Genomic DNA, 27,842 nt, shown 5'->3' with positions numbered 1-27,842 from the left:
TTCACGAAGGGTTTAAATTTATTTTCAGTAGCTTATTACTGTCATCAGTCATCATCCATCTCTAGGTCAACCGTGGATAAAAATAGTGGTTATGGGTTGTGATAAAAAAAACCTTGTGGCTACATTCGATATACTTAAAAAATTTAAGAAAAGGTGTTTCGACAAGTTTACACTATACACGACATTGATAAACTATAACATTAATATTTTATGTCATGCAGTAAAATAGCTCAACACGATTTAGTTAATTTTTTTATTAATTATGTTAAAATTTTAAACGTAAATAGCATAATAATTTTGATATTGTTTGACTCATTGTTAATAGTTACATACTAATGATTAAGTATTTCAATGATTTTACCATACTTGAATCTAGGACCAATTAATTAATTTTAAACACACCACTAACATATTATAATATAAGTGTGTATATGGGTGTATTTGTTTAAATTATTTATAATTAAAATACATAATTACAAATTATAAACATGTTTTTACCGTATTTTATCAGTGTGTAATTATAAAAGGAATGCTATTGTGCAAGCAGTTTTTTAAAAGGTCAACCTACTGTAGTAATGTTTATTGTTTAGTATGCCTTAGCTATTAAAAAAAATTAACATAGTATGATATAATGCGACGAAATTCAATGGTGAACCATCAATGCTCAAATGATGTACAAATAACATTACTAATGTTGACTGGTGGGAAACTGCAAACTACACAGAAGTAATAATTATAAAAACAAAGATTTATCAAAATATCTTAATTTAATGGAAAATACTTAAGACTATAGTGTTTTTATTTATTTTTAAATATAGTTCATAATTTTGTCATAAGTTTTACATAATACATTTAAATAAAAAATTTTAAGGTACAAAAAAAAAATGTCGTATTTACATTTCAAAGGCATATTAATATCAACAACAAAATAAGACTTAAATTGAAAGTATGTGTATAATTTATGTACAATGGGTTTGACAAATAGAGAAAAATGCGAAATTTTCTACTGACTTTTTTTTTAAATACCCTGTGTGTGAATTCGTAAAACTAACTACAATGATAAAATTATCTTGACATCAAAGACCCGCCGTAAAAATAGATAATTGAACACTAAGAAAAAAAATGAAAACAAAAACACACACATTTCCAGTCTTTACAGCACACTTGCATGATATATGTCAAAAAGTCATCAATGTTAAAACTTAAAACATCAACACTGTTTGATACACGTGTGCGCAAATGTGATTTTAGAATACATAAAAATACTTATGATATATATAATAAGTATTGGCGATGAACTCTCCATCCAAAAATGATGTCATGGTCAATTTGCGCAAATCTTATCGTAAACAACAATAGTTATAGTAAAAATAATAATAATAATAGTTAATAATAATAAATTATATCGATAATTAAAATAATAATAATAATAATGATAATGAACGAGAAATAAGTCACTAAAAAAACGTTCGAATACTCGTTGTTGGGTGCATAATTTCTGGGAACCCGGATGCACTCAGATGTAATAATATTACAGTTTTACAACATCAACAATTAGTAGATGTATTTGCATGTTTTCGTTGGTTTCCCCATGCAGTTGAACGCGCTTTTGAATGATTCCGAATGTTCAGATATCGTTTTTAATCTGTAAAAAACGTAACATTAACATGAAAAATAATTTGTTGGAAAAACGAAAAAAGCCAACCCACAACTCTGAACGCCTTAAATAATAACACCATGCCACCTTACATAAACAATATGTTGCCTATACAGAACGCCTCGTGTTACTTCCAACCTGTGACGCCCAACTCACAATATATTTTATAAATACACAATAACACTATTATACTTACAAAAGAGATTCGTCAGACATCAAGTCGTACATGGTGTCCAAATCTTGTTGTTGTGGAGATTTGATTGTGCACAGAGACTGTAACGAAAAAAACACGGATATTGTCATCATAAAATTGGCATTTTCTATAATATTAATTTAATAATAGTATTATCATGTTAAATATACAGACACCGAATTATATAAAGGGCACTCTTTATAATTTGAAACTTGGATATAAAGAACCGTATACTCAGAGTTCGGTTATTGCAAAAATTAATGATAGCTGTCACTAACTAAATTATAATTTTATTAAATTTATCAGAACATTAAAAAACACTTAATAGATCACTTAATATTTAGACTCTTACAGAACTGTTGAGATTAATAAGAGATTAATATAAGAATATTTCAAAAATCAAATTAATTGTTGTCTGTATAAATTGCACTTCATTGTTGTACTATTGATGTCCTTACTTGTGCATATCCTATGAAGAACAGAGCGTCGTATTCATAGGACTCCATGGCTGGTTGATGGTAATGCGGTTCAGTTTGAGTTTTTTTCGTTAAGCTCTGTAAAAACAAGATATTAAATATAATGATTGCATTTTCAAACGAAGCTTAAAATGAATAATTTACGATAGTTGGTGAAGTATATTTAGCTAAACATTACCACTTCTCAAAAGGCGACAATGGTGAGGGAAACAGTTGTACTCAAATAATTACAATAATAATTAGAAAACATAAACCGAGATTTTATGATCAAAAATGTATAGTTTATAATATGGTGATTATCGAATATTAGCGCTGAAGTGAGATAAGGTTAAAAACCTATCTTAATTTATATTAATACGTCTACGAGCAACTTTTTGATTGCTGAGTCCATCTAAAAGAGGTTTCATACAAAATGAATAACAAGAAAAATATACACATTATATTGTCATGCGTTTACCAGAAGCAGCAAGATCAACACCCACTAAACAACTTTAGTGTCGATTCATTCGTAAAGTCCAACCTCTCCTCTGTATACAATGTCTATGAGCTATTACGTATTGTGAGTTGCAATAATATAAACCGCGGTGACATAAATATCACTATCACACATCTTTATCATTTGATAAACATACCTGCAGGGCAAACCGGACACTCGATACTGATAACATGGCTGTCAGCACTGTGTTGTTAGCGAACTCCACCTGTTGCTCCTTTAGGAATTGACTAAAGCAAGAGCGGGCCTCAATGGTGGCGCCGATACTTCGGTTGACGGCCGCCGAGTGGGCTTGTAACAATACACCGTCAGTACCGTGAGCCACTCCCGGTGGATACACACTGGACAGAATGGCTGAGCTGATTTCTACACCCAAACCTCCATACAACAAGGCCCTGTTAAATATTAGAGACGTTAGTCCTAAGATGGATCTTACAATCGATATTAGATCGATGTACGGCTTTGTGAACACACACATAATTTTATATTTTTTTGTACTTACTCGGGATAACCGGTCTCGAAATAAGGTGGCGACAGCAACGACAGTGGAACGATTACTTTGTTACTGGCTACGTTGTATGTGACTTTTGGATCTTCAGACACCAAGTCATCCAACCATCTACGGAAAATAGAACAAAGGTGAACTTTAAAAAATATTCTGATACATGCATAAAAATTTTATGGGAATTGTAACCAATATGGCAAAATGTTCCGTTGAATGGCCGTAAAACAAAAGATTGTAAATATTAATCAATTTATCTTATTATCAATATTATCTTGTTCAATGTTCATAGGTAATACATTTTATGATGAAACGATTATTCAATTTACTCTTACAAATATTAACACATATCATATTTATGAATTATTATACTAGAATAATATGTTAAAATTATCAAAATGAGTACAACTTTTTTTGATGATTATTGATCTTTTTTTAAATGTATTTAAGTTAAAGTACATTACCAATATGCATGTGGCATAGTAAAAATAATTAATAATACCCTATAGCTAGGATTCCTCATAAAGTTGACACAATATTTCTTAGTAAAAAATTAAACAAAATATATTAAGGTACAATTTTGGTATTATAATATGAAAATTACCCATATTCTTCTTTCTTGGATTTGAGTTTGATCTGCGAATAATCTTTAATGAATGATATGGCGTAATTTACGTTTTGGAAAAAGTCGAGCTTTTGAATGGGCAACTGGTTATAGAATTGATTTACGTAGTTCTCTTGGAGCATATTTTCTGGTAACCCGATTTGTACAGTCAATGAGTTCAACTAAAACGGAAATGAATGTACAGTAATCTACAACCCAAACTAAATAATTTAAATGTGTAGACTATTACCTTGTTTAAAACGTGATCACTCAATTCGGGTCCTAAGTCTTGGTTTTTATTAACGTTTGATATGACTGACTCTTTAATGTTCTCAAAAACGTCTTTCACTACGGCTACAACGTCAGCTTTTTTTTCGACATTCGGTTCCAGGGTAGCGGTTATACCGAATCCCATAAACTTTTGCAACAGAGAAACGCAAATCTCCCATCTAGGCGGCAAATCTTTCTCGCCAGTAAGTTCGGCTGTGTAAATTTTGACAATTTCCCTAAACTTCACTGACAAATATGGGACATAAGCTTCAGCCATTTTCCACATGAAATAGTCGTTTAGTCCACTATTTGAAAAATAAAATTACAGTATTTTGTTAGAAACGAAGTTATCTGAATGTACTATGTCAAAAAACTAACCTGCGGTCTGACGATGATATCAGATTAGATAAGTTACTGAAATAAGTCGGCGACACAACCGAAACGAACGTGTCGTCACCAATGTTACTTTCTGGAAACTTTGATTGCAAAATGTCTAAAAGTGGGATCTACAACGAGGAACGAAGTCGAAATAAATTTATGATATATACAAAACTAATTTTAAATAACTAAAAGTATGGATCACTACATATTATGTTTGTATATTTTAATATAATATCTTCGTACCATTCCAGCGATTTCTTTCAGTTTCGACAACTTGAATCGTCGGTGAGAATTAAATGGATCCTCTTGTTTGCTAGCTGGCGTTATTTCCGCAATACGTTTCTCGTAGTGGAACATGTCGTTGCTGAATATCGATGCGTCACCACTGGTAGCGCCCAGTAATTGCGATACGTCCACCATGTACTGTTTGTACGCGGTCACAATCTGCAAATAATCATCATTTATAGTATAATACATCTGTAATCTAATTCTTATTATATTGTTATTATAATTATTATCTTAAGTTGTGTGCAAGCAAACTTACTCTGTTTTCTTGCTGTCTATAGTAATATCTTCGGTCGGGTAACCCTAGTCCTGCTGGAGATATCTGAAATAGTAAAATCATTCAGTATTTTATACGACAACCAACCAAAGTAATGACATAATAATAACACTGATAATAATACCTGAATTATGTTTTGGCCTGAAACCTTATCGTCTGGAACAACGTCTATCTTGAAAAACGGACTCACGTTGTATTTGGAGTGCAATTGTACAATGGTACTAGTCACGTCCCACTCATGAACGTTAAAATCTTTTAATACATGCCAACCGCCTAATGTATAATATAAACGTAATTGAATTATATTATATTGTAAGGTACACATAAAAAATCATTTAGAATGGACCACCCGAGAGATGAGGAACAAAACATACCTAGGATTGTACTAATAATCTTCTTTAAAGGTTTTCCTTCATCTGTTTCAATATTGTCCAGGTTCATGCACGATTCGTAGAAATGCTTCATCTTCCAGTTCAACGAGGTGGAACTGGCAACGTTTCTCAGCGTAACAACCATGTTCCTAATCTTTATTTTTTCTATACAAATTCAAAAAGTACGGTTTAAATTTCAATATTTATTTTACAATGTATAATATTTCTAACACATATAATATGCACTCGATGTACTTACGATCTTGTTGAATGCGTTTTTTCAAACTCCACGAACTCATGTATGCCGGCAAGTCGTTGGTTTGCAGCCATCCTCCACAAGAGTATTCTCTAAAATTTTCGCACGGCTGTTGAGTAAAGTTAATTTTGGGTAGAACCTTTAAACAAAAATAAATATCACATTAATATAAGCACATATATATAGTATGTTTAAAATTTAAACGCCAAGTCACAAAGAGTTTCCTGTAGTATTCGGTTGCGGATCGTTAACTCTATGCTTTATTGCTTTAATTCGATTTCAAACTCTAAAGAAACGTTATGGGCGTTGTAGAACATCATACGTAGCGCAATAACATCTAAACGTTATTACAAGTGTTGAGAACCATTTTTTTTATTTATTTTTAAACAGACGACCTACAACGATCATTTAGCTCTGGATATAAATTATAGCATTTTAGGTTAGGTTCATTGTTACCATACCTTGATACCTAAACAATAGATAGGTATAGAATTCATGTTAGACACGCATAACAGTCATTATAAAAATATATACTGAATACATTATTATGACAAAACATAAATGAGATTTATAGTTAGATTTCATTGATCGATTAAATTATAGATTGCTATACGTCCCGACTTATATACGCGACTGTGCAGTGTACCGGTTTTGATAATATTATAGGGTCCCAGTATCCTGATAATGTGTTTCCGGAAGACCAATATTGTCCTTTACTTAAATTATATCAGTACTACAATAATTGTATATTATTATTTAATATTACATTTCAATCAATATTATTACAGAAATGAGTAAGCTATTCAACATTTCTAGAGACGGCTTATAGACAGTTTACATAAGTAGCAATATCAAAAGAAAAAATACATAAATCAATCACAAGTAAATATTTTACTGAGACCAAGTAGGTATGCTCTCATTATTTTGAAAACGTAACCACAAATGGTATATAATAGTATACATTTAAACATTTTAAACCCACAATGAAACGCCATCAACGCCCACTCAAAAAATCTTATTTTCTACCTGTTGCACGTATATTGAAGTTCTATGAATGACTTTAAATATTCACTCCGTAGAAGCTAAGGTAATGTATAACATCTGACGAAAAAATACTTGCATTATTGTGGCAAAATACTGGCAACAAAATTTGTGTAAAAACATTCATTACCGTCTTCGTTTAAAATACTAAATATTAATGATACAATTTAGTAAGTATATTTATGCTATAATTTAAAGTATATCACATTCGGTGGGTTTTTAAAAAATAAATATACAATTGAGGTATTAAGTTCGAACTTAATGGAAACTTTGGGAATGCAGTCAATAATAATGAAATTCAATAACGAAAAAATATCGTAGAAATTCGCGTCATCTACGCTGTATACAGAGCAGCTTCCTCCACTATAATATGTGCGGCTCATGATAAAAGGGGTTTTCGATACGGACGAGAGACGTTCCGGTCCACCTAACGTCAAACGACCGTCGAGACGAAAATAAACGCTGCATCACTGTCGTCCGTGCATCCCGTCACGTATTAATCACGATATGTTAATATATATTCCGCGTGCCCATGATTTAGGTATTTTTAATTTTTATATTTTACCCCGAAAATCTCAATGCGTAACCCCTGTGAGGGATTAATGAACCGTGTTGGCGTTCAATCGAAGTGGGCTAGGCCAGCGGTTTTTTCGTCGTCACCCGAGCCTCGCCCTCGAATCTAGACGAGGCGTTACTGCTACAGCACACGATGGTACTAATGATAATGATGATAATAATAATATACGTTGCATAGGCCGTAAAAAATGCACAGGAGTGCCACTCTCGGATAGAGCACGCGCGCCCTATATGGCTATATAAATAAATATATATAAATGTATGAATTCACGGTCAGATATATATATATATATATATATATTATAATTCGTTTCGTTTCAGGTCCTCGTAACACAGTACGGGTGCACAACAAAATGGTACGATATTATTATACTCGTAGGAATACTTTCACTAGGAGGTCGTGGCCGCGTTCGACAATAGGCAAGGTTAAGGACGCACACGTTACACGTTATAATACTTTGTTCTCCACGGGTAATCTTATACCCTGCATAATATAATATATACCTGTAAGAGCGAGTGTTTTCATATAATTGAATTCGTCACAGCTATATAGGCCTCCGCCCGGCCGGCGGTGAGTGATCTCGGCCAGCGAGTCCGTCCCACGTAGATACATAAGCACATGGTGTACCTGCCATCTACGGAGATGTAACCGCGTGACACACAGTGGACAATAAATAATATAATAATAACGTCACGTTGTTGATGCCGTGTTAGGTGTTGTGTCGTACCCTGCATGTTGTGTACCTAACATAAGTCGAATTTCCAGCGTATTCCTCTCTTTCGGCGGTTGTATTTTTTTTTTACCTCTTTGGTGCTCGTCGACTTGAAAGCTTTCGCCGTCAACACGATCGTAAATAATATAATATTTTTGTATAATATCGTCCCGTCTGTCGCTCAATACACTGTATAGTATACGATCGTACATAATATAATATATTATATCCTTAATATTTTATGTGTATACACATTACACGATATAAATAGCATAAGGATATAATAGCAGTAATACGAGATCGGAAACAGCATAACGACTGTAGCGTTTCGAATCCTGTGAATTTACCATATATGTGACTTACGTTTTCCCCCTAAATCGAGTATATTATGGAGCATAAATAATTATATATTGTCAAGCAACGTCCGTGCACCCAACCGACAGGTTTACACCACGTGTACATGTGTGTTGCGCTCCAAAAAGTGATAAAATATCCTCGGATAATATTGTAGACAAAAATATTTTTAAGCCCCGCCAATTTCTATATTTGCTCTCAAAAAACCAGAATTTTACGAATATTCAAGCAAGTGTTTATATTGAAATTGTATAACAAACAACGAAACATTGAATACTTATGATGGTAACAATAAGAATAACTATTACAACTGATGGAGCAAAGAAATATCACCAATAAAAAATTATCAATATAATATATATATATATATTAGTATTATAGCTTCGATATTTTACTCATAAAAAAAAGATAAAATTCCTTTAATTTGAATTGACAATCAAGGACAGCATAGAAAAAACATACGTAATACATTCAATTCTATTTTTTTTTTTTTGAAACCTTCATTGTTCATGTTTTTTTGGAAGTATATAAAAGTTTTAAAAATCATAAACAAACTAAGTACAGTGTATTATTAATATAAATAACTACACATTCAATATAAATTAGATAATAAAGTACGATTAGCCTAAACACACAGTAGCGTATAAACGAGGAAGGGGTGTTTAAACCCCCTTTGGTATTTTTTACTATATGTAGAGATGTATAAAAATGAATAAAATTTAAGAAATATTTTAAAAAAAACATAATACAGGTACACATACTGTTTTTTTATATTAACCCTTCGCATTGAAAATATCGGTGTACGTCACTCAATTAGAGAACTTAATTGAACAGTTTTCATAATCGTATTAGATATATTGTCATTTTTAATTATTAGGTTATATAAACTTATTAAACATATACACCAAAAAAACAATTTTTTTTTACACACTTGTGATTTTTTGAATTACTATTTTCAACGCCGTATGTCTAATCTATATCTACTAAATTCCGTTAACATTTGTAATAAATAAAACTAAATTGATAAAAATATTGTTTATTTGATTATTCATTGATTATTGTTTAACCATACGTCACCAAAACATTTCAATGTGACAATGCGTAGTATGGCGAAATTAAATTTTGAAACGCTAGTTTCCGATTACAGGACCTTATGAAGTCATATGTATCATATGATAACAGTAAATGACATTATTATAACTATACGTTTGTACTTGGAACTCCACGATAAACCACAAATATTTCGTCGCACAATACATGTGCCATCATATCAATAAACCGCGATACTTCACTTTAAACTGATTAACAATTGACATTCAATACATTCAATATAATATTAGTTTCTTGTGGATAAAATTTTTTTACACAAAAACAATTCACAATTAGTAAATTATAACATATTAAACAAATACGTGATTTCCAAACGGGTTTTTCGATACTAAAATATAGTTTTTTGTTCGTAACTAAATAATGTACAGCACCACTTGTCTTGCAACAGCTAGAATTGTAAAAACACGAATTTATAACCGAATAGGTATTGCTATTAACGATGGTTGAGAACTTTAAATCTCAACGCCAAAAGCGTTAACAATGAAGTATAAGATCATGCCAGAGTACATCACGAGAAATTTGAATTCATCGATACACAGGTCACAGACACTAAGCTCGCGGGAACAAAACAACCGACGAATGAATATCGATTTCCAACGGAACAGTGTCAGTCCCATCTCTCGTTATCATCGTTTCGTACTCCCTCGTATGCACGATTTCATACGGAAATACTATAAATTCATATAAATTCCGTACAGGATATTTGGCGGATATTTAAAATATAATAATATTACACGTAAATTATAAAGATACAAATGTATACGTTGGTTTTTGAATGTTGAGTATTATGTGGGGACGAGGGAGACTAGGTTTGAGAACCATTGCGAATAAAATATAATGTACGAGTGTCGGTTATGGCGTGGTGGGAAAGGAGAAGAGGAAACCAGTCGAGAATAATGTGGACACGTACGACGTACCGCTAAATTATCGTCTCTCTCACATACACTCACCAACTCCATCCCTCTCTCTCTTCGCCATGCAACTGACCCTCCGGCCGGACAGCCGCCGACTCGGCGGAGTATCTGGTCCGACAGTCTCCCTGCGCACAAGAATGCGCGTGCACTGCAGCACACAACGTGCACTAACACACTCACACAAACATTAATATTCTAACAAACACACACACACACGCACCGAGATCAAACCGAGATTACACCGCGTCGGCGGACGGAAAACTAAAATAATAATACTGCGACACACACGGGAGAATAATTATAATATTATAGCTCGTGGTTGTGAAACAATAGTACGTCGCGATGCTTGATGTTGTATGGGCATACCTGTTGAGCGCGTACAACATCATGTGTACCTACATCTGGTTGCCGTGCGCGGTGCGGAGGTAGACGACCCGAAAAACGTTTCCTACCTACCATGGTTGTGTGGCAGATATCCGGCAAGTGTGAGCGTTCAAATAGGCCACCGAAAAAGTAATCACCCTTATTTTAATTTTTTTTTTGCGGTTTAAATATATCATTATGTTGTACCTTTAACGAAATAACATACTATAGTGATGCATATAAAATAGGTTTAGCATTATAACTAATATATAATATTACAATTTTAGTGTCTTCTAGTAACTAGTGCTATGTATAGTACATAGGATACGACCGCAGCGAATACAAACACATACAATTTGTTAGAATGCCCTCGTAAAATTTGTAGATGGGCTGTTATAGTTATATACGAGATTTCCTAAGAACCGGTTGGCGCTCAGACTAAATACCTTATAGTATATGCATGTTACATTTATGATTATAATATGGAATCGGACACCCGCAGTTTGGGAAATCGTAATGTAGTTCATGCGGCAGACGGCTGCAATAAATCCAAAAAGCCATATTTCAACGGGTCCAACGGGTCCATATACCTACCTATTGTATACGAACTACGGGTCTAGTGGTAGGAATGGCAGTATGTTAGTATTCATCTAAAACATTTTATACTGAACAACTCACCCGTCCGATTTAAACGAAAATAATGTAAAATTATAATTTATAACAAAACATTTAGTTTGAAAAAAAATATACCATTATACAACCCAAATGAACAAAACTATAAAATACGAATACAATTAGGTATGTATTTTTCTACCAATGGCCCTAAGAATTCAAGATCTAATTGAGAAAATAAAAATACAAATTTTTAAGAATGTTCACACGATAAATTCAAACGACGGTTACAGATCATTTTCGTGCATTGAAATATTGAGGTGTATATTATGTATATATTTATTATATTTGTTGATATTCTATACAAGAGGGAGCGCATCAGTTTTATGTGTACAAGTGTATGTAATTACTACTATTTACTTGCTACAAAAATATCATATACAAGCCAACGTGTTATAAACAGGTTACATTTTTACTAAAATAAGAACATTTAAACTCCTAAACAGTGGTATGCATTTGTCATAAATGCTCTTAGTCACACATCACACATCACACATTCTATATACCGTGACCCCAATCCCTTTTTACCACTTAACATCAATCTTCCCAAATCCCTATTCTTTTAATATTTAGATATAATTTAAGTGTCATAATTAATTGATTAATTCATCAATCATTCTATATATTTTTTATCATTATAACTACCAATAAATTACAAATCATTTTTGTTTTGACCGGGTTTTACGTCAAGCACCATATCACTTCCCAAAAATACGACACTGCAGAATGACGTCTTTAAACAAGATACCAATATACATATTAAAGGTTTTAATTTGAAAATCAATTTACGTCCTTAAATTCATACCGACAAAACATAATAAATATAATTTGAAAATTGTTTCGATTTCAGGGTAGTATTTCAGGGTAACTTATATCATCACGGCCGGGATAAACAGTTTATCGGTGGAGTTTGGGCCTTTGTATCACACATATTACACATGCAGCACTTGCACACATACCTACCTATATTTTCACAAGTCTGTAATAATATACTGTGAGTGTACGTATTATTACACTTAACGTTTGTCGTTATTTGTGAGCAAACACAAACTTCGTTTAGGTTTGTCTCTATCCGTTAAAATATCCATTGTCGACAGGCTTCGACAGCGGTGAAAAGTTATACGCTCACAGTAAAGTCGTCGGAGCGGCATAAGCACCCACAGTGACATTGGATCGCATATTATTCGTTCACGGTGCCAAAACATTATTACATGCACAGATACCTAGGCAGGTAGGTAAGTATGCCATGGTATAATAATATTAATTATTATATTTATTGTCATAGTAATATCTGCGTATCGTCTGTCACCCGCACGCTCGCAACACGTCGTGAATGATCTTAAAAACTGTGCAGCCTACTGTAATCTCATCCATTTGCGTGCGCTCTATAAAACTGTGAGATATCATATGGTTTAAAAATATTTTTCTTTCAAATGTCACATTTATGTAAGTACAACTCTGTGTTTCAGCAAGCTGCAGTTTGACAAAGTATAGGTACTCGCATGTTATATACGTAGCGGTCTTACGAAAATGTAAGGAAAACCAATTGTACCCAGAAGCTTCATCTTATAGAGTGTTATAGTGTTATACATTAATAAATATGAGTATGCATAGTTATATGTTACGAAACGTGTAGCTACTAAGTTTTTTCAGAGTACTTTTCACGTAAAGGTATGGTTTATCTATATAGAGTATAGATAAAGTACGATGGCGATTGGTATGTATGTAGACGTCATATAAAACAGTGTGTGTGTAAGTGTGTAAACAAACGAATAATGATGATAATAATAATTAGGTGCAACGTGTGTGATAATAAGGTATATTGCCTCTGTGAGTTTTTGTGTGGGTGCAGTGTATAGGTAGTATGTAAGTGCGTGTGTATACCGTCGTTATCTCACTCACACGGTTTATTGGGGGTGTGAGTATGTGAGTAAATCTAAACTTTGAAACCGGCCGAAACTACACGCAAATAAGTCCGTGATTTATACGACACCAGACATAATATTTTATCAGACCACATTATTATCCGATCGGACAATTACGTTATCCGTCTTGATTCCAGCTTGCGACGATGTGTTTTTTACTTTAAAAAGTTGCCATACTGATAACTGAAAAGCGCACATACCATTACATATTAAATATTACATAGCCGGATCTGCGCTTAACGATGCTTTTAAATATGTGTGAATTTGTAGGGCACTCAAGAGTAACCGTATGTTATACTTAATTCCAAACGTTTGGAAGGAAACTAAAACAACGTCGAAATCGTTGGTTTTTTAGGGCCAGAACACAACTAATAGACAAAATTAATTAAGTAATATTTTAGCCACGGAGGAACGGAGACACAATATTATTAAATATTGAAATGATCTGTTTTAGTTTGATTTGTTTATTTCGTTTTTAACCAAATCAATGATTCAATAATATTATTAGTGTACCTCTGTGGCCCTATCTACAGTTAAGCGAGTGAAATCTTAACAATTTATTTAGTGCACACTCAGCAAATAACTACAGCAGTTGTGACAGTCAAAAAAACAATGGTGCAATAAAACTTTAATCAACAGTAGGTTTTGAAATTGTAGACGTCAGTTGTTTAGAATATAGAACAGAAAATAAATAACAAAAAACAACGCCAAAACAAAATTGTATTTAATTATATTAACACAATTCATAGTGTTTAAGGTTTACTTTATACAAAACTGTTGTAATACTATCCTCTTACAAAGGAATTTATTTTTCAAGAATATCTTTTAAAATAACTATAATTAGATTAGATAATATCTATAATAATAATTGTATTTTATTCATACTCTTCAATGTAAAAGCATGATACAACAAAATGCAATTATCTTACGATTCGTAGGTGCATCGACAATATATAATGTAAGAATATAATATTAGAATAAATATAAATCGTGTGCAACTATAAAATAAAAATTTAGCTTTTTACAAATATAAGTTACTAACGGCTTTCTTATGATTTTTAAATATTTATAGGTAACTTGTCGTTGACTGTCGTATAAAATATCATAAATAATATTACTGTATTATTATTCATAGTAATCGCGGTTATATTATATAGGAACCTACAATAGACAAGTACCTACGCATAATTTTATTCGAGTACACTTGAAGATATAGTTATTAATTGAAACATAAATTAACCTCAGTTAATATATAGGTAGTGCATAATATATTATATAATATACAAAAACGGTTATGGAAGAAAGAGATTAGAAAACAAACATTTTTTTTAAAAAATTATATACTTATACTACACATAGGTATATATTAGTGCTGAACTTTACCAAGTATAGGTCACTGTAATATAAGTGCACTGACGAAAATACATCGCATAAATGCACATTGATAACCTGTGATTTAATTCCGTTTTGTGGCGATAGCAAAAAAATTGTTTCTGTGTACGTAACGTTACGTAACAGTAATGGAAAAAAAATTCTTTGCCAAGGACATACAAAAAAAACGGAAACGAAATCATACTATCGTGATTGATTGCATACAGTAATTAAGCTGCAATTTGATCCTTCGCTGGCCATTACACGCTGTCACCACCAGTAGCTCATATTAAAGCCGAAGGTGTAAAAATGTTGATTTTCAAACAATATAATATTATGATGACGGTATATTGCGATGATGGCGCGTAGGATTAAAGCTTATATTTTATTATAATATTTATAATATTATTATATACAGTTATTTCTCAGTTCGGTCGGGAAACACTGTATATTTATGAGCATAATATTTCTATGTAGATAATTAGCCATTAGGTATACATACATTCGGACTTGAACCTTATAAATATATATTAACTTGACATTTTCGATAACACTAAATAATTCCCTCCACACAGCAACAATGTGTTTATGTTTTAATCTCGGTTTGTTTGTTATTGCTTATTTCTAATATGTTTTATTCCCTTGATATTGGAATAATTTATAAAAAATACTATATTTTAATATAAGGCGACAAGTTTCACGAATTTATGTTAAAAGGGTGCAAAATATTTTCCCCCTTTAAAATATGTGCAAAATAAATATTTTGACGAGCGAAATCGTTTTTTTATGATTTTAAAGTAATCTTAGAGTAAAATTGCTCATTAGAAACATTATAGAGAATAATATTTTCGAGGGGTTGAATTTCAGTTTTGAGTTGAATTTTTATTTGACTTGAAAAATAATATTTGTTTTTTGTGAATTTAAGTTTCTATTTGACGATATTTAGACAAGTAAAGGTTGTGTAACCCTCAAACACATCGATCTATGCTGAACTATTATAGGTCATAAATAGAAGAGAATATTTTTGATTTACAAAACTCACAATATATCACCTTCTTCATTGCGGGGTGGAATTATGTACATAACATTGTAAACGAACGGTTGCCGACATGCGATAGATACGTTTTTTTCCACTTAAGCTCAGCCTATAAAACGTAGCTACAGTAATTATTAGTTCTATTATTTTGTTTATATTGAACACAGATATTACAAAATGTCATTTCTCGTAGAGGTATTGTCTTCAGCATCGTAAGTACACCCATATAATATAATATATTAACAAAGTCTACGTCACGCAACCAGATGCAAAAGGCAAGCGATTTGCCGTTTTTACCGTTAACGCATATAGTCGGCGCGGCTTCGCGGTCGTGTCTCTAACCTATATATTATGTTGTTTTTATTATTTTTAAAAAATATACTGTTCGCCGTTTCCTTCCTTCCCAATGGATGGCGCGATTGGAACCATACGTTCTAATATCATATCAATATTCCCTGGACACAGCGGTGGAATACTTGCTATACACTGATACAAGTATAATAGACGAAGAAGAAGAAAAATGGAGAAAAAACGAGGTCGCCCTTAAGCACAATCCGTCTGATACGTCGTGTTCACACAGACGTAATATGGATACAACATATAGTATATACAATATACACATATATATATAGCTGCACATACATATAGGTATATAATATAAATCATTCCGAACAGGTACCCATTATTGTCGGCAGTGTACGAGCACGATTTACCTATATATAATATAATATCTACCTACATGCACTGCAGCGAATACGTACGTAGTCGTCCCACAAAGGAAAAAAAACCGTTTCGCGATATCGACTATGCCAACCGATTCAAAACGGTCACTGTATATAATATTATAGACACGATTTTTTTTATATATCCGTTGCGATAGCAGTATACATGTACTATTATTATATACAAATTGTGCCTCTATATTTCGACACTTTTTTTGTTCACGCGAAACCTGAGATAACTATTATTGCTCGTGGTTACTGGTGGCGAGCAGATTGGTTTTTTTTTTCAAAATCGAGTTTCGGTGGTTCAGACAACGTACGTCAATGCATTCCACACAAGTATAGCTTCTGTTGAACCACCTTACAAAGTTACAAATACGTCTTATTCGACATCTACTATATTATATCCGATACATACATTACAATCTGTTGCCAAAATGATTTGAGTTGACACACGGTGAACATTACAATATGCGTCTATAACTATAGCAAATACACAGCCACACACACAATTCAAATGTTTAAGAGTCCGAGCCAAAATAATTAAATCTCCATAAAAAATAGTTTCGAACGCCGGATTTCTCTAAAACGAACGTGTCAAAAACAGTCAATAAAAAACACATTTTACGCATGGATTGTTCAAATTTCGTCGTTATACTACAATACTGTTTTAAACTTAATAACCGATGATACATATTTGATGGCATATCAAAAACCCGTTATCGTTAATGATCATACAGTGCAGACTGTGTACCTTTATTGAAAAAAAAGAATCGTATATAGTATAATTAAATTATAATTTCATGAGTCTCGTAACCATCAAGGTTATACACGTATATATTATATGGAATCCTTTATAGTTTATGATGTTATGCCCGCGGTCAACAGTTTAGGTCTTTGCCCTAGACACGTTTTATGGCCACTAATTCGATCAAGTTGTATATATACTAAATATTTTTTGTTGCTTTTATCATGATGTAAATTGTAAGTATACATTAGTACAATGGGCATTGTAAATATTATTACAAAATAATCAATGATTAAGATTAATTATATTAAAATTTTTTAAATTTTAATATTCGACAAACAATCAAGTTTTATATAAACAGCTAAATCAAAAAACAAATTTTATACAATTTTATTTTTGATGAAAATCTCAAAATAACAAATCCGTCATGAAATACAGTTTTGTTAAATTGTTCATGGTTTCAATGAAGTATGGTTCCAGTTATAGCTTCCATAAAACTAACGTTTAAAACAAACATTGGAGCATAAAAAAAACGTAAGTTCCCATAAAAACAAAAACATAATATAATATATTATATTATTATACATGCATATTGCGTATTATACCACATGAATATTAAATTAAACATCCACAAATAAATATAGCGAAACTAACAGTTTAACAGCGCCAGTTGTGGAAAACTACGTACTAACTGCAACTGAGTACTGGCATAACACTGTACATGGTATTGCTCAAAAATTGAGTCAATAAATCCACATTTAGAATTGAAAAACGAAATATTTTATCAAAACAGTTTTCACATGACGTGTATAGAAAAAGTCAGGCTCAAAAAGAGCGACGTATGTACAACAGAACGGCAGCATTTTGTGGGTTCGGTTTGAACGAATCAGTGGAATTTTTTATTTCATTTTAAAATCTTAGACGGCAGACTAGTAAGGTATTGTTTTTGAATTTGTTCTGGGAGATAGTTCGATCAAGTGTCATAGTGATGACAATATTTAAATAAATGTATGATATATTCACAATAATGTGCACGAGCCATGTCCATTGTTGCGCCGCGTTCCCGCGATAAAAGGGTCTACGAGGCGATAAAAACAAAATAAAAGGTTTATATCGATATTGAAAATCGAAAGGTTATAGGTTTAGTTACAAAATTACGTACTTAAACAAATGTTGAAAACTCGAAAGCGTATAAATACCTTTTTAAACATAGTATTATTATACTTCACGTTTCGGAACAATTTCGTGTACCTACACATTATTAGAATGACCGATGGGCCAACCCGTCGGAGCACTTGTTAAAGCAAATTGCGTGGGCCGCTGCAGATCGCCACATGTACCTTTATGGCTATACATAATATTATATATAGCCATATAGGTTTAAATATGGTATACGTACTCAGTACGTTAATGTATTATTATTATTACCATGAGTGTGAGGTTGGCGGCAGCACAAAAATCTTTTATTCTTTTCCTGTCCGTTTTCTTTTGGACCTATCTGGAACCACGGAGGCCGGAGGACGGAGAGGCACAGACAGGCAACCAACCAGTTGGAGGAAGACGGAAAGCGGCAAATAGGTATCATAGTAAAAATTGTTCTACATAATATAATATTACCTATACTGTAATATTACTCCTACTGCTGCAACACGCGTATAATATACCGATTTCGAGAACACAGTAATTTCGAGGTATGGAGTTGCGGTGATGGCCACGTGCTGTTTAATATTATACCGCTTGCGGTGACAGGGGGAGACGGGGGCTGCAGGGGAGACGCCACTAGAGAAAACTGTAGCCACGTGTTATTCTCGTTTTCATCGATCGTCTAAAAATACACGATATAGTAAAATATACTCAACTCTGTAGTACATAATTATTTCAATATGGCTAAATAAGACAATAAGAATTTGGTTAAACGTAATTATCGTATTTTATTCATCACAAATAGGTATTGTAAATATGCCGCATATTGTACATAATATTATGTCCGTAAATGCATACTAAAAAATCATTAAAGGCCGGACCAAACATGGGCAGTAATTATTAAGCCTAGGCCCGAGTTAATTGCTTATTATTAAAAATATTTGCTGTAGAATTGTTCTTACCTTCTATCTGAAATATGATATAAGGGAAATTTTGTCTGAATTTTCAATTAAAAAAAATACATTCTCAAATGCTAGATAAGAGTAAAGTTATAACATTTTGGATAACTTCATCATTACTGGATGAAAATAAATTGATAACGGCTCGGATTGCAAATCAAAATTAGGTGGACCAATCAGAAAATTATTTTTGGCCTGTGCAGACCTGAGAGGCTGTTTTATTCCATAATATATTATAATACTCATGAATGGCTCGACCTTGGTAACGGCGATCGACTGTACCTATTTAGTACTTTAAACTACCAAGAGACTACGCCGTATACCGTAATCGTCAAAATGGGCAAAAAAAAAAAATCAGACCGATAATATTATACTATATTATTTAGGTACCTATATAGTCGATACTCGATTAATCGATATAGCTGGTTTTACACGCGATGTAGGATCAACAAAACCGAGAGCTATCCCAAGCGGTTTTCGCCATTTTATTTCGTTGGAATATTTTTAATTGTAGACGCTGAACTTATATTACAGATTTATAGATACAACATATCTTTATAAAATAGGTAATAATTATAATATAATATAATAAAGTAACGATTTTTTTTACTTATTATCATCATGTAATTTTTGTAATTCTAGACCGATTACGATTTACGACCATATATGATAATACGTCGTTTTACAATAGTTCTGATAATTTTGATCTGAAGACTTGGGCGGAATTAAGAATAAGGTTCTCAACATATTTCTAAGCATACATGAGATAATAGTGAACCCCCCGATTTTCACATAGTACGATTTTTTTTCTTCCTAATAAACTACGTATTATCGACAGAAACGTGTTTTTAATGTGTACACAACACGAATAGTGCATACCTATATATTAGTTATTATTATAATTACTATATCGTGATTCATCACGAAACCCGTTGTATTTTGTATGTATATATATATATATATATAGGGAGCGTACACCGTAACCGACCAACCGTTTTATTTTGCTTCCGTTGGTAATAATTTTTAGTTTGATTATTTCCTCTACGCATAGTATTTTTAATTATGTCCTTACTCGAGTCCTGACCAGGTTTTCAGAAAAATTCTGTGTTATATTACCTGTACTCAATGTACCTCCGTGTCGAATTAATCTTCTTATAAGACGCACACATAATAAATATACAGCATACGCTCTAACGAAACACAGAGACAATGATGGAACAGGGTAAAAAGAAATAAGTGACCGTCCAAGGACAAATTTCGTTATACTTATAGACCTGTAAGCATATTATAATATGATAATATACAGGATCGTGTGACGAACTGAATAGGACAGCCTAAAAATGAAGGAAAACAATAATAAAAAAAAACACTACCCTATTTCAAATCAGAAGAGTTGACACTTTATTCAATCGCGGATCAAATTTGCCGTTTATTTGGGAGCTTTTAAAAGCAGTGTTTTTGTTTAAAAACCAGTATCGGCCATAGTATCGAGATAAATGTTAAAATGTTCATGTTTCATTAAACCAAATGATGACGTGGAATTTAAAAATCGACTAGTTCTTTCGAATTTGTTTTTGTTGTTTTAATTATAATATTGTGATCGGCAGCGTGTCGTTACGACTATCGTGCAATATCGGAAATAATGAACGAAAATCGTGTTGACGACAAATCGTGCCGAAATCAACAATGACGCGGTTCTCGGGTATGACGAATCGACCAATACATTTATGTATACAACGTCACACTGTATATACGCGTCGTCGACACTTTTAAAAGTTGATGATAGTATTTTTTTCACGAGAAAACCCTTATTCACGCAGCAAGTAGATGAAACACGCAACCAGATGATTGTGAGTTCTTTTTGCTCTCTCTCCTGCCTTAGTGCCTTCTCACGCTCAGTTACAGGATAAAGAAAAAAAAACAATAGTGTTATAGAAGCAGTCAGCACAGACGCGCACATAGCTGTAAATACGGTCGAGTGTGTGTTTAGCCAGTTTTGGGTTCCGGTTAACGAAACGAAATAATATGAAATATATTTCTCCGTATGTCGGCGACGATATATTCATCGTGATGCTCGCAGAACAATAACCGTGGTAACCGAACACAACCAGTCGAAGTCCGTGTAAGAGTTCACACACCGTGTAACTATTACAAGGGTATATAAAATATGTTTTACAAAATATTATAATGGTGTTATAATAATAATATAATATCATACACACTACATAGGCGTCATATGTGTATAGAGTACGATAAAGTGGTAAACGAATAATAATTGTCCCCAGTCATAATTGTACGCGCGGACGGGCAGTATTGATCTTCAGCCAATTTATTTTTCTGTAATACATTTTACTGGAGATTGTAGTAGCAGTAGTAGCAGAACACATTTAACAAATGTAAATTGAGATATCGCCTAGTGTTACTAACAAACATGGACACATGATTAGATGCGAGGCGCACTATTAAATTAGATAAGATAATACTAATTTTGAAACTATAACTCAGAACTAACTTTTTTTTTAATTATACACTATACATGGGCTATGACCTACATTCTTTAAGGGTAGATTCTACACTAAATACGCTCGTCAGAGATAATCTTCATATAACTTATTATCTCAATGAATAAATAAATTTCCATTGATGTTTTGTATTGCCAATTGTTCGACCTGTAATAATTTATTTTGAGTATATACTGTAGAAGCCAATTAGTTCTCCTGAATCCGCCTTGTGGGTATTAGAAAAAACATTTCTTGTGTATAAAGCTATGATGGGGGCATTGACTGGATATTGCGTTTTTAGTGGGAACCAATTATCCTCTGAATCCCAATAACGTGTATTACATTAAGCGAGATACTCAGGTAGATGCTCAAGTAGAGGATATTAGGGAAAATCTGAAAATACAATACAATTCGGTTGACGCCTATAATTTATTATTGTTGATCCGGAGGTAAAAACATAGAAAAACCTGTACACGAGCATTTTTTGACTTCCAAACTAGCGATTTGTGGCTAAATTATTAATATATTTTTTTTTTTAGAATTCAGGCTTCAACTACTAAGGTCTTTAGCCTGCTACTGTGTGGGGAGGTACGGTTGGTTGGTTACACGTATGGATGGGTAGCAAGGATAAAAATCCTGGATGGTCATCCATCCAGGAGCTAACAACGGTGGCCGGTACGTAAGCTCAGAGCGTTTCCACAGATTAAGCGAACGACCACGCCACACCGCGCCACAAAATTATTATTGTACAATAGTTTTTTATAAATACATCGTATTGTACGTCGACATAATATTGGAAACCGTACACGGGTTTTTAGCAAGACATCGATCGAAATTAATAAATAATAACAATTATTACTGTCCCGCAGCCTGCTCACTTCATAAATCGATGTACGCTAAATGATTTTGTTCTTTATTGAACAATAAAAATGTGATACAATATCACACAATAGCGTTGGTTGATCATGCATTGTATTATCAATATAATATTTTATTAAATACACAGTATATCAAATTAGATTTTTTTATTATTAAGTTTATTTAGATAGGGGTTTTGTTTGACATGTGAGATGGCTTGTTTGGAATTTGTATTTATTTCAAGACTACCGTATTGAAGATAAAAAAGCAATTGTCGAAAAGTTAAGACTTATGGCTAGCCCCGCATGTTATTTGGACATATCTTAGTGGTGACTACGTATAGTATTATACTTTAGAATGTGTCGTCTCAGCGATAAAATAATAATATTGTATATAAATTATACATAATAGGTACTTCTCATTACACACTAATGGATGATAATATTATTACTCGTGACCAATTTTGACTCGTCTAAAGCAGTCGATTTAAATAATATTATAAACCAGTAAATAAATATATGTAATATAATTGTACGAGATTTTTACAACATGTACAGTTAGTTATATTAATGGCGGTTTAATTGCAGATTACTTTGATCCTTATTCTAGAAAAAATTATATTTTAACATTTTACACATCCGACTGACGGACCGAATAGATATCGACAAGCCACGGGCGACGGCATGAGATATTTTTAATAAAACGGTCAATGCAGTCCACGTTCAAATTTAAAAATTGTAAAATAAAACATAAAATCATTCAAAAATACCATTTTTTGATTTGGGCTGAATTCATAATTAAACGTGTATACCAATAATTAATAATTATTAATATTATGTAATAATATAATAAATAAGTAATAATAATGAATAGGTACCTGCCTAATAATTACTGACTACTGTTATTATATAGACTATTATAAACATAGTGTAATCGCTTTAGAGGTGTGTTATAATTTATTAAAATAATCGTGTTTTTTCTATATTTAAAAAAGTACTATCACATATTACTTGTATACATTTTTATTTTTTTGTATACGAATAACGCGAAATCCGTATACAGCGCGCGCGACGTCCACACCTTAGCCCATGGGCGTAGGTACGTTATTTCCATTAAAGATGATGGTATCTTGCAGAAATATTATTCAACCAACTCCTGTCGATACAAGACGCCAAAAATCGCTTCGGGACTATAATTGATAATTAGACAAGCTACCTACGAAATGATAAATATTTATACACCTACGCGGAATTGGAAGTTATCAACTATATTATATTATTAAAGCTTTGTAGAATGGAGCGCAGATGCGCAAAATGAGTAGAAATATAAAATTACCGTTGGGACAATCCGTAAAACACAAACGCATCATGTATGTAAATGCATATTCAGTCTACACTCTACAGACAACGAACACGTGCAGTCTTTGATTCGAAGCGTCTGCCGATATACCAATGACAATTTCATTCGTTCATTACATCTGTCGTCGTCTAAACGAACGACCTATAAAACATTTAAACACAACAAACGGAATACATCAAACGTCTGTAATAATGACATTAAAATGTGTGTGCTCCTCAATTACGCACACGTGTATCTGAAAATATTGTTTATAATGTATGTATTTCAATACAATACCTACAATCTATATAATAAAGTGTATACTTTATAGTTTATATGTACACATGACTTACGCAGTAAATATAATAATACATAATACTAAATCGAGTTATTTTTAGACAAAAATGATCAGCATGCCTGCATATTTTATTGCCGGGAAAATTAATGTTGAACAACAGAACAAAACAAAAAGAACCCTTTTGAAGTATTTTCAGGGGTATCTAGGTGTAATAATAAACCAACGTGCGATGTCCGGCTGCGATACACAATGTTTTCATGTGAAACTAAATAAAAATAAAAAACAACATTTTATTATTCGTAGTCCGTAGCGACGTATAATTAATATCTCTACCTACCTATAAAAGGTTGACAGATCGTCTAAAATTATTCAACAGGTTTTGAATAATATTGTTTAAATTACACTCAACCATCCTCGAGTATACGAAACGTAGAACTTATTACATTAGCGGACATGACAGAATTTGATTTGCCCGATAAAAACGGACCATACCGTCATGTTTTTTTTTCGAGAATACAATAATTCCGAACGAGTGAATATCCTTATATTTATCTGGTAGTCTGCATAAGTACCAACGAAGAAAAATCTGTCCACGCCATAGTAAAAATCCGTGAATTTTGTACGGGAGTTGCAGATTTCGAATAGGTACTAAAAAAATATTATAATAATATGCGTACGTCGGTACAATGTGACGCGTATAATATACAAACAGAAATTCTTCGTTATCCGTAAACACCTGCTGTACAATTCTTCAGGACGACGACATCCTGCAGCGAGCCGTTTCCAGAGACCGCGTGTGCGGACATACGGAGCGATATCGAATTACCGGAATAACAACGACAGGACACAATATAATAAAATAAGTACAACGTGTGCGAATCGCAAATATAAGGATTCGGCCGATCGGAAGCGTAATCGAGCGGAAACCGTAGTACGTGCAGCGTTTTATACGCGAGAGCTTATATACCTATCCGATATTAATATATCATACTTGGATAAGTCGAAAGAAACATTTTTTAATGAAATGCTCTATATCGAAACGCGCTTGGTGTTTTTATCAACTCATTTTTAGATAATACAATTTGGAATATATAGGTACATAATGATAATAATATTGTTGTACATTTTCGACGACCGTTTGATATTCATTTTCGACAATGGGTCTACGAAATACGCTTAATACCTATCATACAACACGATCGGACGACGAAATATATTATACGATAAACACAATAGTACCTATATGTGAATACGTTGGTATGAAATTCTTATTGAATAATACACGGGTATATAGTAATAATATTACAGCCGACAGAGCAAAGGTAGTTTTTACGACGATCGTAAAACCGACGGTGGACGGGAAAAATGAGCGGAAAAAAACAACGTCCGACCCTTTTTATACCTGCACCGATCGTGTGCAGGCGTGCAGCATGCTGACGGGTCCTGTGGCGGCGGCGGCAATGGTCTTTTGTGTCGATCCAAGAGGGGTTGTTACCGCCACCGTCGACGACGCCATTTACGGACGTTCTCTCCAACGTTTCGATATAATAAACATATAATACATACGTGTTCCAGGAATGCACCTCACAATTGTCTTTTTGCACGCCGAAAAGGTCGTACCTACAAGTGATCTATGGTATAGAACCTACACGTGTTAGTCTGGTATAGGTCCAAAGATATTTTCGTATTATTAAACCCACACGCGAATAGGAAATGTCTATACAGTATGCACTCTATAATCGTTAGTCGCCCTTTGATTCAACATCGTGTAATTCGAACCAACTAGTTGATTTCTGAGAAAACCTTTTAAACATCGTTTGTCACTATGACCACATCAAAAACTAAATTATTCAAACGCATTGGGAAAAACGTTTCCTCTAGCAGCGTTCTCGGTCAAGAACACCGAGCGTGGCCGACCGTGTCACTAAGCAGCACGAAAAATTAACATAAAATTTGCATTTTACAGTAAATAATATTAAAAACGACCATCCACTGGTGCAGGAATAAATGATAATATACCTAGACAAACAATGAACCTGACAAAAATACAAACCTAAAAAAAAAATTACCTCTATAATATAAGACTTATATAACCGTGTTATTGTATTATAGTACGTATGTATAAGATAACATACCACACGATAGAAGAAAACTGTTGGTCAGGGGTTTTTAAATCAGTTTTTTTTTTTACTCGACCCGATAAAATTATACTGAAAAATCTTACTGATTGATGCTGAATTGCACATTTATATTCGCGACGACTCGAAATGCTGAAAAAAATTCAGTCTTTTCTTTCTCGCGAGTTTTTTTAACCTACGATTTGCCGCCGATGCCTTCCCACCAGGGGTGATTCTTTTGAGATTTGAGTTTTGGCTACGGACACAAAGTGAACCCCCAAACTCCAAAATACGACATAGATATAAGTATATTGCAGTCTATAAATGATTGCACTAGACGTTATTTAAGTCACTATCTAGTGCATATAGTGTAATAATAATATATGATTATAACGGCCGATGTTCAACAACTCACCTCAGCTGAAGCTCGGAGACAGGCAGCTCTCCGGCATACCGGGAAGTGACGCGGCGGTGCCGGCCACAGGATGAGGAGCACGACCAGCGTGACGAACAGCACGACGCACAGGAGGGCCGCGGCCACAGCCACGGCCAGTCCCGTTCTGGAGAAGCCGGTCTTGTCCCGGAGCTTCTGCTCCAGGCTAGTGGCGGCGGCGAGCGGGTGGAACTTTCCGTTGCTGGTGCCGTTGTTGTTGTCGGCGGACGGCGGTGTCGCGGTTATGGTGCCGTTGTTTTTTACGGTCGTCGGCGACGGGTCGGCGGATGCCTTCAGACAGGGTTCGCGTTCTTCGTCGGTCGCTGACAGGCAACCGCCACCGTCGGGTTTATCTTGCATCTCTAAGTTTTGACCGCTATTTTTGCGTTCTTGCGCCATTGTCATCGTCGTTGTCACTCTACAGCGGTGCACATCTGAAGGACCAACGGCTGGCTGACGAGTACGCGCACCACCGGCGACTTCGAAGGTGTCGGTGTGTGTGGTGTAACGGCGGAAAAGACGCTAACGAGTCGCGGTAGGAAATCACGGGGGAAAAACGGACGCACGCACTCGACCCTCAGCCGCAAAGATAATATAATAATACTGTTTGCGGCACAAAACTATAAAAATAATATTTTTAATAAACGATAATATTTTATCGAATTAGGAACCCAATCGCTCGCCGGGAGCAGGACGAAACGACAATAATATTATTATAATGGTACCCGTTGTCTGCCGTGGTGTATGCAGGAACGCGACTGGCACCGGTGGCGGCGACACACTACCAGTTTGGCGGGAAAATCAGTGTTGCCAACGCCCGCCCGTCGACGGACCATTCGACGAGGCTTCGCTGTAATAACAATATTATACAGTGCCCCGCTCATA

At 33.7% G+C, this 27,842-nt stretch overlaps 1 protein-coding gene across 1 annotated transcript; it reads right to left on the bottom strand.

The window, feature by feature from the left end:
- Window positions 1–935: 935 nt before the first annotated feature.
- LOC111033084 (endothelin-converting enzyme 1-like) lies at window positions 936–27,724 on the bottom strand. Its single transcript, XM_022313676.1, has 14 exons — window positions 26,940–27,724; window positions 5,769–5,904; window positions 5,513–5,674; window positions 5,263–5,411; window positions 5,121–5,183; window positions 4,820–5,020; window positions 4,574–4,701; window positions 4,176–4,500; window positions 3,926–4,107; window positions 3,322–3,438; window positions 2,959–3,214; window positions 2,309–2,404; window positions 1,854–1,930; window positions 936–1,645 (listed from the first exon to the last, which is right to left on the bottom strand). The coding sequence occupies exons 1-14, from the start codon at window positions 27,360–27,362 to the stop codon at window positions 1,555–1,557; spliced, it is 2,406 nt and encodes an 801-aa protein (XP_022169368.1). The 5' UTR covers window positions 27,363–27,724; the 3' UTR covers window positions 936–1,554.
- Between the last annotated feature and the right edge of the window lie 118 nt (window positions 27,725–27,842).

Source organism: Myzus persicae, unplaced genomic scaffold (genome assembly GCF_001856785.1).
Source record: "Myzus persicae strain clone G006 unplaced genomic scaffold, MPER_G0061.0, whole genome shotgun sequence".
In the NCBI taxonomy this organism is placed as follows: Eukaryota; Metazoa; Arthropoda; class Insecta; order Hemiptera; family Aphididae; genus Myzus; species Myzus persicae.
Note: the sequence above shows the minus strand (reverse complement) of the source record. Positions and strands in the feature narration are given on the sequence as shown.

What these genes read in the sequence shown, in the direction of transcription:
- LOC111033084 (XM_022313676.1), bottom strand. Translation starts at nt 27,362, where the DNA reads ATGACAATGGCGCAAGAACGCAAAAATAGCGGTCAAAACTTAGAGATG. An exon ending in CAGGCCAAAACATAATTCAG is followed by an intron (nt 5,184 to 5,262) that starts GTATTATTATCA and finishes TTACTATTTCAG; the next exon opens with ATATCTCCAGCAGGACTAGG. An exon ending in GTGTCCGGTTTGCCCTGCAG is followed by an intron (nt 2,405 to 2,958) that starts GTATGTTTATCA and finishes TTGTTTTTACAG; the next exon opens with AGCTTAACGAAAAAAACTCA.